General features: G+C 48.0%; 1 protein-coding gene across 1 annotated transcript in view; it reads right to left on the reverse strand.

Moving 5' to 3' along the window:
• Window positions 1-12,985, reverse strand: part of SH3BP1 (SH3 domain binding protein 1) — a 67,083-nt gene that overhangs the window by 30,316 nt on the left and 23,782 nt on the right. Inside the window, exon 6 of the mRNA XM_040358834.1 lies at window positions 3,111-3,222. Within this exon, the coding sequence (XP_040214768.1) occupies window positions 3,111-3,222 (112 nt within the window). The remainder of the gene's footprint in view (window positions 1-3,110; window positions 3,223-12,985) is intronic.

Below are 12,985 nucleotides of genomic sequence, written 5' to 3' on the forward strand. Positions count from 1 at the left end.
AGTACATGGAGAGGACATGAAGAGCCCAGTACATGGAGAGAACACGAAGAGCCCAGTACATGGAGAGAACATGAAGAGCCCAGTACATGGAGAGAACAGGAAGAGCCCAGTACATGGAGAGAACACGAAGAGCCCAGTACATGGAGAGAACAGGAAGAGCCCAGTACATGGAGAGAACAGGAAGAGCCCAGTACATGGAGAGAACGGGAAGAGCCCAGTACATGGAGAGAACATGAAGAGCCCAGTACATGGAGAGAACATGAAGAGCCCAGTACATGGAGAGAACAGGAAGAGCCCAGTACATGAAGAGAACACGAAGAGCCCATTACATGGAGAGAACATGAAGAGCCCAGTACAATGGAGAGAACATGAAGAACCAAGTACATGGAGAGAACATGAAGAGCCAAGTACATGGAGAGAACATGAAGAGCCAAGTACATGGAGAGAACGTGAAGAGCCCGATACATGAAGAGAACATGAAGTGCCAAGTACATGAAGAGAACATGAAGAGCCCAGTACATGGAGAGAACATGAAGAGCCCAGTACATGGAGAGAACATGAAGAGCCCAGTACATGGAGAGAACATGAAGAGCCCAGTACATGAAGAGAACATGAAGAGCCAAGTACATGAAGAGAACATGAAGAGCCCAGTACATGAAGAGAACATGAAGAGCCCATTACATGGAGAGAACATGAAGAGCCCAGTACAATGGAGAGAACATGAAGAACCCAGTACACGGAGAGAACATGAAGAGCCAAGTACATGGAGAGAACATGAAGAGCAAAGTACATGGAGAGAACATGAAGAGCCCAGTACACGGAGAGAACATGAAGAGCCAAGTACATGGAGAGAACATGAAGAGCCCGGTACATGAAGAGAACATGAAGTCTAAAGTACATGAAGAGAACATGAAGAGCCCAGTACATGGAGAGAACATGAAGAGCCCAGTACATGGAGAGAACATGAAGAGCCCAGTACATGGAGAGAACATGAAGAGCCCAGTACATAGAGAGGACAAGAAGAGCCTAGTACATGGAAAGAACATGAAGAGCCCAGTACATGGAGAGAACATGAAGAGCCCAGTACATGGAGAGAACACGAAGAGCCCAGTACATGGAGAGAACATGAAGAGCCCAGTACATGGAGAGAACATGAAGAGCCCAGTACATGGAGAGAACATGAAGAGCCCAGTACATGAAGAGAACATGAAGAGCCCAGTACATGAAGAGAACATGAAGAGCCCATTACATGGAGAGAACATGAAGAGCCCATTACATGGAGAGAACATGAAGAGCCCAGTACACAGAGAGAACATGAAGAGCCCAGAACATGGAGAGAATATGAAGAACCCAGTACATTGAGAGAACATGAAGAGCCCAGTACATGGAGAGAACATGAAGAGCCAAGTACATGAAGAGAACATGAAGAGCCAAGTACATGGAGAGAACACGAAGGGCCCAGTACATGGAGAGAACATGAAGAACCAAGTACATGGAGAGAACATGAAGAGATATATTATATTCCATTCATGGATGTTTAAAAACCCTGTTCCATTACTTCTGCCTTACTTCCTGAACATACTTTAAGACAGGTCAAGCTAATGAGATCAGCTGGTCAACTCCTTCCTGGGTCATGACCTAAAGTCTGTTCAGGAAGTAAGGCAGAAGTAATGGAGCAGGGTTTTTAAATATCCATGAAGAGAGTGAGGTAAGCCTGGGTAGAATGAATGGAAAGCTGTTTTATTTTTGAAAAATAAGTATATTACAGCTATATTGGTACATTGGGGAGCTGGAATTTCGAGGGGAAAAAAGTGGACTGTGATTGGTGACGGGGGTATAGGACTGTGGTTGGTGAGGGGGGTATAGGACTGTGGTTGGTGAGGGGGGTATAGGGCTGTGATTGGTGACGGGGGTATAGGACTGTGATTGGTGACGGGGGTATAGGACTGTGATTGGTGACGGGGGTATAGAACTGTGGTAGGTGAGGGGGGTATAGGACTGTGATTGGTGACGGGGGTATAGGACTGTGGTTGGTGAGGGGGGTATAGGACTGTGGTTGGTGAGGGGGGTATAGGACTGTGGTTGGTGAGGTGGGTATAGGGCTGTGATTGGTGATGGTAGTTTAGGACTGTGATTGGTGATGGGGGTATAGGACTGTGATTGGTGATGGGGGTATAGGACTGTGGTTGGTGAGGGGGTATAGGACTGTGGTTGGTGATGTGGGTATAGGACTGTGATTGGTAACGGGGGTATAGGACTGTGATTGGTGACGGGGTATAGGACTGTGATTGGTGACGGGGGTATAGGACTGTGATTGGTGACGGGGTATAGGACTGTGATTGGTGACGGGGGAATAGGACTGTGATTGGTGACGGGGGTTTAGGACTGTGATTGGTGACGGGGGTATAGGACTGTGATTGGTGACGGGGGTATAGGACTGTGATTGGTGACGGGGGTATAGGACTGTGATTGGTGAGGGGGGTATAGGACTGTGGTTGGTGAGGGGGGTATAGGACTGTGGTTGGTGAGGGGGGTATAGGGCTGTGATTGGTGATGGTAGTTTAGGACTGTGATTGGTGATGGGGGTATAGGACTGTGATTGGTGACGGGGGGTATAGGACTGTGATTGGTGAGGGGGGTATAGGGCTGTGATTGGTGACGGGGTATAGGACTGTGATTGGTGAGGGGGGTATAGGACTGTGGTTGGTGAGGGGGGTAAAGGGCTGTGGTTGGTGAGGGGGGTAAAGGGCTGTGGTTGGTGAGGGGGGTATAGGACTGTGGTTGGTGAGGGGGTATAGGGCTGTGATTGGTGATGGTAGTTTAGGACTGTGATTGGTGACGGGGTATAGGACTGTGATTGGTGACGGGGTATAGGACTGTGATTGGTGACGGGGTATAGGACTGTGATTGGTGAGGGGGGTATAGGACTGTGGTTGGTGAGAGGGGTATAGGACTGTGATTGGTGACGGGGTATTGGACTGTGATTGGTGAGGAGGGTATAGGACTGTGATTGGTGACGGGGGTATAGGACTGTGATTGGTGACGGGGATTCAGAACAGTCATATGACATGATGAAAAGCTGGACATAGACACAAGGACAGTCAGATTACCTCACTTAGCTTGTTCAGAGGCAGTAGGACGTCTCTTTCCATGTTTATTTCGAATTCTGCCAGAGACTGAGCCAGCGATCCTTCCGCACAACACCCCATCTCCAGGGTCCTCCTAACAGGGACAGACAACACTGTGAGCATGATGGCAATAAGAAATGGTATAAGAAACCCCCCCTTTATATACTCCTGTGCATCTAAGGATCCTCTCTGGTATGCTCTGAAGGTTATATCGAGGAAGGAGCAGAGTCCTCCAGCAGAGCAGAGTATTTCACGAGAGGAGAGTTCTGGAGGAAGGAGCAGAGTCCTCCAGCAGAGTATTTCAGCAGAGGAGAGTATTTCAGGAGAGGAGAGTTATAGAGGAAGGAGCAGAGTCCTCCAGCAGAGTATTTCAGCAGAGGAGAGTTATAGAGGAAGGAGCAGAGTCCTCCAGCAGTGCAGAGTATATCAGGAGAGGAGAGTTATAGAGGAAGGAGCAGAGACCTCCATCAGTGCAGAGTATTTCAGGAGAGGAGAGTTATAGAGGAAGGAGCAGAGTCCTCCAGCAGAGCAGAGTATTTCAGGAGAGGAGAGTTATAGAGGAAGGAGCGGAGTCCTCCAGCAGAGTATTTCAGCAGAGGAGAGTATTTCAGGAGAGGAGAGTTATAGAGGAAGGAGCAGAGTCCTCCAGCAGAGTATTTCAGCAGAGGAGAGTTATAGAGGAAGGAGCAGAGTCCTCCAGCAGTGCAGAGTATATCAGGAGAGGAGAGTTATAGAGGAAGGAGCAGAGACCTCCATCAGTGCAGAGTATTTCAGGAGAGGAGAGTTATAGAGGAAGGAGCAGAGTCCTCCAGCAGAGCAGAGTATTTCAGGAGAGGAGAGTTATAGAGGAAGGAGCGGAGTCCTCCAGCAGTGCAGAGTATTTCAGGAGAGGAGAGTTATAGAGGAAGGAGCAGAGTCCTCCAGCAGAGCAGAGTATTTCAGGAGAGGAGAGTTATAGAGGAAGGAGCGGAGTCCTCCAGCAGAGCAGAGTATATCAGGAGAGGAGAGTTATAGAGGAAGGAGCAGAGTCCTCCAGCAGAGTATTTCAGGAGAGGAGAGTTCTGGAGGAAGGAGCAGAGTCCTCCAGCAGAGTATTTCAGCAGAGGAGAGTTATAGAGGAAGGAGCGGAGTCCTCCAGCAGAGTATTTCAGCAGAGGAGAGTTATAGAGGGAGGAGCGGAGTCCTCCAGCAGAGTATTTCAGGAGAGGAGAGTTATAGAGGAAGGAGCAGAGTCCTCCAGCAGTGCAGAGTATATCAGGAGAGGAGAGTTATAGAGGAAGGAGCAGAGTCCTCCAGCAGAGTATTTCAGGAGAGGAGAGTTATAGAGGAAGGAGCAGAGTCCTCCAGCAGTGCAGAGTATATCAGGAGAGGAGAGTTCTGGAGGAAGGAGCAGAGTCCTCCATCCAGTTGAGTGAAGAGAAGGTGGAGGTGTCACAGTGCTGGGATTCTTTAGATGTTCTGCTGGTTTGGATCTTGGGAACCACAAGAGAAGAGTTTGGAAGGGTCACCATTATGGGGTCACAATATGAAATGTCCTCCGGATTCCGCCTCGGATGTTTTGTGAAGGGAGATTCCACTGAAAATATTTCGGGCATCTCTCTTATTATTAGTGTTTATGAGGTTGGGTTCCTCTGCCAACTCCCCGATACTGGCACTATTCCCAGAATGGTACACAGAAGACAAGGATGGTGGCAGCAACCCAAATTTAGAGTCAGGATTGGCAGAAGGTATCCGAGTCCAGGAACTGAATGGCTGACAGGAATACGTTGATGATTTGTCTGATGGATTGGGTGATGGATCCACCATTCTTGTGTTCAGAGAGGATTGGGAAGGCAGGAGGAGAGGCCTCTGCTGGAAATCCTCCCATCTGAGCCGAGTCTTCTAACCCAAACTTTGTTTCTTCGTCCCAACAGCTTCCTTATATCACCTATGCATTACCTTTAATGGAGGGCAGGTGAGGCATCAGGGGTTGAAAAGATTCCTGATGTCTCATTAACCACTTGCCGACCGGCTAACCCCGATATACGACAGCAGAATGGCATGGCTGCGCAAAGCAACGTACCTGTACGTTGCTTTGAATTTGCCGCCGTGCAAGGGGGACCCATGGACTCAAATGTCCGCCGGTGTCCCGCGATCATGTCACGGAGAGGCAGAACAGGGAGATGCAAGCCATTTCCCTGTTCTGCCTTGTGACAGGACAGTGATCAACTGCTCCCTGTGACCAGAGAGCCTGGGGGCTCCCCCATGAGGGGGTGTCGGGGCTCCTTCAGCGCCGCCGATTCCTGCTCCGAGGTGAGGCTGAGAGTCTCCCCGGACAGCTTGGGCTGGACCTACACCCAGTGATCCTGTAGGACAGGGTTTGACAAATTTGCTTGGAATCTAGGAGCCAGCTAAAAAAGTTAGGAGCCAGAAAACGCGCCCCGTCCCGACGAGCTTGCGCGCAGAAGCGAACACATACGTGAGCAGTGCCCGGCGCATATGTAAACGGTGTTCAAACCACACATGTGAGGTATCGCCGCGATTGGTAGAGCGAGAGCAATAATTCTAGCCCTAGACCTCCTCTGTAACTCAAAACATGCAACCTGTAGATTTTTTTAAACGTCGCCTATGAAGATTTTAAAGGGTAAAAGTTTGTCGCCATTCCACGAGCGGACGCAATTTTGAAGCGTGACATGTTGGGTATCAATTTACTCGGCGTAACATTAGCTTTCATAATATAAAAAAAAATGGGGATAACTTTACTGTTGTCTTATTTTTTAATTTAAAAAAAGTGTAATTTTTTCCCCAAAAAAGTGCGCTTGTAAGACCGCTGCGCAAATACGGCATGACAGAAAGTATTGCAACGATCGCCATTTTATTCTCTAGGGTGTTAGGATAAAAAATATATATAATGTTTGGGGGTTCTAATTAGAGGGAAGAAGATGGCAGTGAAAAATAGTGAAAAATTACATTAGAATTGCTGTTTAACTTGTAATGCTTAACTTGTAATACCAACGGCCACCACCAGATGGCAACCAGCTTACACATCTGGTGGTAATAACTTGTAATACCAACGGCTCACCACCAGATGGCACCAGCTTTTTTTTTTTGCCCCCCTTCCAAGCCAAGTCGCCAGGACCCTATTTCTAGTCGCCATGGCGACCTGGCGCCTGGGATTTGTCGAGCCCTGCTGCAGGAGGAGCTCCGCCTCGAGTCTACACCGCCATGTTGTCACTGAAACCCACACAGAGGACACTTCCTCCCAGCAGCTCCGCTCCTCCCCTGTCAGCTCTGCTCCTCCCCTGCCCTGCCCCTCCTACTTCTCTACCGCCCCCCCATTTCCCCTAACCTGCCCCTCTCTTCCTTTAACCTGCCCTTACAGCGCCGCCCCTCCCCACCCCCGGCCTCATACTGACGCACGTGGTACAGTGACACTTGCCGGCCACACAGCAATGACAGGACAGGCATCTGTTCCAGTCAATGTCGTCCAATCAGATCATTCCATTTCTCTTTGTGGGTTGGACTAGCAGGGGTGACTCAGACCACATAGCTAATCATAGCGAAATCACAAATTAACGCGTTAAAATGAATGTAGCTAATCTTCCGAAATTAACGTCCGAAAATACAAAATTGATTCAGGACAACGAATCACGAATTCTGAACACAAATCCCTCGAACATAACAAATATGATAAAACAAAACGATTTACTTAACCACTTCCCACTCGGCCTATAGCAGAATGCCGGCCAGCCGGGCGGTGGTTCAGTTATCCTGACTGGGCGTCATATGACGTCTTTCAGGATAACTGTCGGCGCGCGCCCGTGGGAGCGCGCAGCGTGGCGATCGGTGGAGCAGTGTGTTCGTCTGACACACCGCTACACCGATCTTGGCAAAGAGCCTTTGACGGAGGCTCTTTACCACGTGATCAGCCGTGTTCAATCACGGCTGATCACAGTGTAAACAGGAAAAGCAGTGTATCGGCTTTTCCTCACTCACAGACGCAAGTAGGGGAGAGCCCATCAGCGGCTCTCATGACGGGGGGGGACTGCGCTGATTGATTATCAGCGCAGCCCCCCCACGGATGCCCACAATGGACCACCAGGGATGGCACACAACGGATGGATTATTATTATTATTATTTAGGTACTTATATAGCGCCGTCAATTTACGCAGAGCTTTACATATACAATGTACATTCACATCAGTCCCTACCCTCAAGGAGCTTACAATCTAAGGTCCCTGTCTCACATTCATATACTAGGGCCAATTTTAGACAGAAGCCAATTAACCTACTAGCATGTCTTTGGAGTGTGGGAGGAAACCGGAGTACCCGGAGAAAACCCACGCAGGGGCACAGGGAGAACATGCAAACTCCAGGCAGGTGTCGTGGTCAGGATTCGAACCAGCAACCCTTTTTACTGCTAGGCAAGAGTGCTACTCACTACACCACTGTGCTGCCCATGGCCACCAGGGATGACAGTCCAGTGCCCAAAATTTGCCAATCAGTGCCCATTACCAATGACTTTCAGATGTCACCCTATCAGTGATGCCCATCAGTGCCCATCCATGCCACCTATCAGTGCCATCCATCAGTGCCGCCTATCAATACTGCATACCAGTGCGACCTATCAGTGCCGCCTATCCGTGCCCATCATCAGTGCCACCTCATGTTTTTCCCGCCTTATCAGTGCCCATCAGTGAAGGAGAAAACGTACTTATTTTCAAAACTTTATAACAGAAACAAAGGCCTAGATTCACAAAAGAGATACGACGGCGTATCTCCTGATACGCCGTCGTATCTCTGTGATCCGCCCGTCGTAACAATGCGGCTGATTCATAGAATAAGTTACGCAGAGATAGCCCTAAGATCCGACAGGTGTAATTGACTTACACCGTCAGATCTTAGGATGCAATTCTAGGCCGGCCGCTAGGTGGCGATTCCATTGCGGTTGGTGTAGAATATGCAAATGACTAGTTACAGCGATTCACGAACGTCCGCGTTACCCGTCGCTCTAAATTTACGTATTTTCTGTTGAGATACGCCGCGTAAAACTAAGGCTGCCCTCTAGGTGGCCTAGCCAATGTTAAGTATGGCCGTCGTTCCCGCGTCGAAATTTTAAAATTCACGTCGTTTGCGTAAGTCGTCCGTGAATGGCGCTGGACGTCATTTACGTTAACGTCGAAACCAATGACGTCCTTGCGACGTCATTTAGCGCAATGCACGTCGGGTAATTTGACGGACGGAGCATGCGCAGTACGTTCGGCGCGGGAACGCTCCTAATTTAAAAGGTGCCCGCCCCATTTGAATTAGGCGCGCTTGCGCCGAGCGGATTTACGTTACACCGCCGCAAGTTTACAGGTAAGAGCTTTGTGAATCAGGCACTTACGCTGTAAACCTGCGGCGGTGTAACGTAAATGGGATACGTTACGCTGCCGCAGCGTAACGTATTTGTACCTGAATCTGGCCCAAAGAACCCAACAGTGATCAAATACCCCCAAAAGAAAGCTACATTTGTGGGAACAAATTGATAAAAAAAAAAAAAATTGTTTGGGTACAGTGTTGCATGACCGCGCAATTGTCATTCACAGCGCTGAAAGCTGAAAATTGGCCTGGGCAGGAAGGGGGTGGAAGTGCCCGGTATTGAAGTGGTTAATGAATAAATCCAAAACGAAACAAATTTTCCATCTTGCACATCTCTACAATTCGCAATGTTTTATTATTCGCTACATTGTTCTACGTACATTGAAGCACAGCCCGGAGCTACACAGCAGTGATCTGCAATAAAATGCAGACATACCGCATTTTATTGCAAGGCACTAGACGGGATCACAGGTCACTGTACAGCAGCTCCACCCTTGTTCACATCTGTTCAAGCCAGAAACGTGCGCATAATCACGTGTGTTCCCGACCCACCAGCAAAACACGCTGCTCTTTTGCAGATGCGCATGCAGAGGTGCCATTAATTCTTAGCGGCGCCCCCATGCATTGTTTTTTCTTGCACAAAACTGCATGGTGCCGCAGTACTACTGCATGAATTTCCGGGTTCAGATATTTCTTCCGGGTTCAGATACTATTTCCGGGTTCAGATACTTCTTCCGGGTTCAGATACTTCTTCCGGGTTCAGATACTTCTTCCGGGTTCAGATACTTCTTCCGGGTTCAGATACTTCTTCCGGGTTCAGATACTATTTCCGGGTTCAGATACTTCTTCCGGGTTCAGATACTATTTCCGGGTTCAGATACTTCTTCCGGGTTCAGATACTTCTTCCGGGTTCAGATACTTCTTCCGGGTTCAGATACTTCTTCCAGGTTCAGATGCTTCTTCCGGGTTCAGATACTTCTTTCCTTGCATTCCTTGCAGGTACAGCAGCCCATTCCAATGAATAGGGTGCTGTACCTGCAATGCAGGCACACTCCCCGCATAGATGCGAACCTACTCTTATGTTGCTTTATGTATGTTTAAAAGCTTCATCAAGGATGCTATGGGGCAGTGAAGGCCCGTCCATAGAGGGCACACGGGCGCCACCTCCCCTATCCATGCGTCCGTCTCACTGATCTACAAATCAGTGGCGCCGAAACATAGATTTCAATGCAACGGGGTGTTTTTTTTGCTCTAACAGCAAAACTACTCCCAAACTACAGGAGCAAGTGCTGTATTCCCCAAACACTTGCTCCGTAGTTTGGGGCGGCGGAGTGTAAATGGCCCGGCATAGCCACGCGTATCTTCAAGGGGGCGGCTTGTATTCAAATTAAGCGCGCCCCCGATTCTAACTGCGCATGCGCCGGGCTTAAAAATGCCCAGTGCGCATGCTCCAGTTCTCGCCGGAAAACGTCAATGACGCAGACGTGTGCGTCATTGACGTAAAGTCGTATTCAAGAACGACTTAGGGAAACTACGTAGCCGACGGAAAAACATGGCATACGTGGGACATGCGGAAACTTACTCCTCATATAGCAGGAGTAAGTTTCCGCTTACGCAAACGACGTTAGCGACGGGTACGCGACGCGAAATCGTTCGGGAATCGGCGTAGCAGGCTCATTTGCATAAACAAATGAGACCTTCACGTAAATGCCATCTAGCGACTTACACATGGCGGATCTTAAGTGTATCTATGCGAAAATGATTCTAAGAATCAGGCCTCGTACACACGACAGAGTTTCTCGGCAGAATTCAGCGAGAAACTCGGTCAGAGCCGGATTCTGCCGAGAAACTCTGTCGTGTGTACACTTTCGGCCCGATGGAGCCGCCGAGGAACTCGTCGAGAAAATAGAGAACATGTTCTCTATTTTCTCGTTGTTCTATGGGAGAACTCGGCCCGCCAAGCTCCTCGGCGGCTTCAGGGCTGAACTCGCCGAGGAACTCGACGTGTTTGGCACGTCGAGTTCCTCGGCCGTGTGTACAAGGCCTCAGTCGCATAGATACGCGGGCCAAAAAAGAGAGATACGATGGAGTATCCTGAGATACTCCATCGTAACTTCTCTCAGAATATGGCCCCTTGTGTGTGTGTAAAGGTAGCCGTCCCAATACTTTTGGCAATATAGGCCCGGATTCACAAAGCACTTGCGCCGACGTATCTCCAGATACGCCGCGTAAGTGCAAATATGCGCCGTCGTATCTGTGCGCCGGACCCACAAACTAAGATACGCCTAAAAACAGGCTTTAACCCGCCGACGTAACTTGCCGGCGTAGCGTAGGCGTACATTTAGGCTGGACGCTCCCATTGTTTAGCCATTCAAATATGCAAATGAGGGAAATTAGGCGATTCACAAGCCTAAGTGCGCCCGACGCAGGCAACGCGATGTGCGCGTAAGTTGTACGTCCGGCATAAAGTTATGCCCCAAAAAGCAGGTGTAACTCAGCAGCAGACATGCAAAGGTCTGCACCAGGGAACTCAAGCCGGCGTATTTTACATTGTTTACGTTGGACGTGTGTCTGGCTGGGCGTAGGTTACGTTCATGTCTTACGCAGTGATCTGGCGTATCTTAGGCAGTTGTTCCGACGTGGTTTTGAGCATGCGCAGAGGGATGTGCCCACGTCCCGGCGCATGCGCAATTCGTGATGCGTATCTGTCTGGGGCTCGGACCATCATTTGCATGGGGTCACGCCTCATTTGCATGGCTCACGCCCACTTCCACCTACGCCGACTTACGCCTTCGAAACCCAGCGCAGTTTTGGGAGCAGTGGCTTTGTGAATTCCATGCTTGCCTCTCTGCGCTGCGTCGGCATAGCGTATTTTATTTGCGCTACGGCGGCGTAATGTGCGCCCGCTCTCTGTGAATCCGGGCCATAGTGTGTACAAAAAAAAGGGAAGAAGAAGAAAAAAAAATTGGTGGGGGGAGAAAGTTGACCTGACAGGAGGGGGAGGGACCGGCCGCGCCTATCTGCCTGCGGAACTCATGTCAAAGAGGGCTTTACCTCGCTGACACGAGTAGACAAACATGTTCCACAAAGTCCATATTTTAGAGTATGCTTCTGTTCAATGTTGTGCAGGAAGCACCAGATCTTCCATCTGATTCAGCTCTTCAATTTTATTAAGCCAGAGCCCAATGGACAGTGGCTGAGGCCTCGTACACACGGCCGAGGAACTCGACGAGTTCAGCCCTGAAGCCGCCGAGGAGCTCGGCGGGCCGAGAGCTCCCATAGAACAACGAGAAAATAGAGAACATGTTCTCTATTTTCTCGACGAGTTCCTCGGCGGCTCCATCGGGCCGAAAGTGTACAGACGACAGAGTTTCTCGGCAGAATCCGGCTCTGACCGAGTTTCTCGCCGAATTCTCCCGAGAAACTCTGTCGTGTGTACGAGGCCTGAGAGTTTTTTTCCAAGTTTTCTCCAAGTATGATTGGACAGGGTTCAGATCGTACAATATCAAATTTTTGTGTGCTTTGACTGGTATAGCGGAAACGTGAAGGAGAAAACAATGCCGGATCATCCAGTCAGGGCAGCCATCAGTAATTATGGTGCCCCTTACACAGCTTCAGGCATGGGCCCCCTGGAGCAGAGAACCGGGGGGGGGGGGGGTATATATATATGTATACACTAATTATTAACATAATTAAAAAAAAATTACAAAAAAGGGGGGTTTCCACCAGGGACCTCTGGGCCCTTTAATAATAATAATAATAAAAAAAGAAACCTCTGGGCCCTTTAATAAAAAATATATATATATATAAAAAAAATAAACATTTATAAAAAATTAAAAAAAGATGGGGGTTGCCACCCAGGGCCCTGGGGACCTCTGGGCCCTTTAATAAAAACATAAAAAATATATATATATATATATATATATATAAACAAAAAAAAACAAACATTTATAACAAATAAAAAAAAGGGGGTTTGCCACATGGGGCCCTGGGGACCTCTGAGCCCTTTAATAATAATAATAATAATAATAAATATATATACATATATATGTATATATATATATATATATATATATATATATATATATATATATATATATATATATATATATATATATAAAAAATAAATAAAAAAATATATAAAAAAATATATTTTTTTATAAAAAAAAAGGGGGGTTGTCATCTGGGGTCCTGGGGATCTCCGGGGCCCCGTACCCCTAAAAAGAAAAACTGGCCCTTTAATAAAAAATAAAATAAAAATATATTAGAAAAAATATATTTTTTTTAATAAAAAATAAATAAAAAAAAGGGGGGGTTTCCATCGTGGCCCTGGGGACCTCCGGACCTCTAAAAAAAAAAAAATGTCCCTTTAATAAATAATAAAAATAAAATATATTAAAGAAAATATATATTTTTTTTTTTAATAAAAAAAAAAAAAAAAAAAAGGGGAGTTGCCATCCGGGCCCCTTACAGGTGTACTGCCTGTACCCCCCTGATGGCGGCCCTGCATCCAGTA

The sequence above is a fragment of the Rana temporaria genome, chromosome 7 (assembly GCF_905171775.1).
Source record: "Rana temporaria chromosome 7, aRanTem1.1, whole genome shotgun sequence".
Classification (NCBI taxonomy): domain Eukaryota; kingdom Metazoa; phylum Chordata; class Amphibia; order Anura; family Ranidae; genus Rana; species Rana temporaria.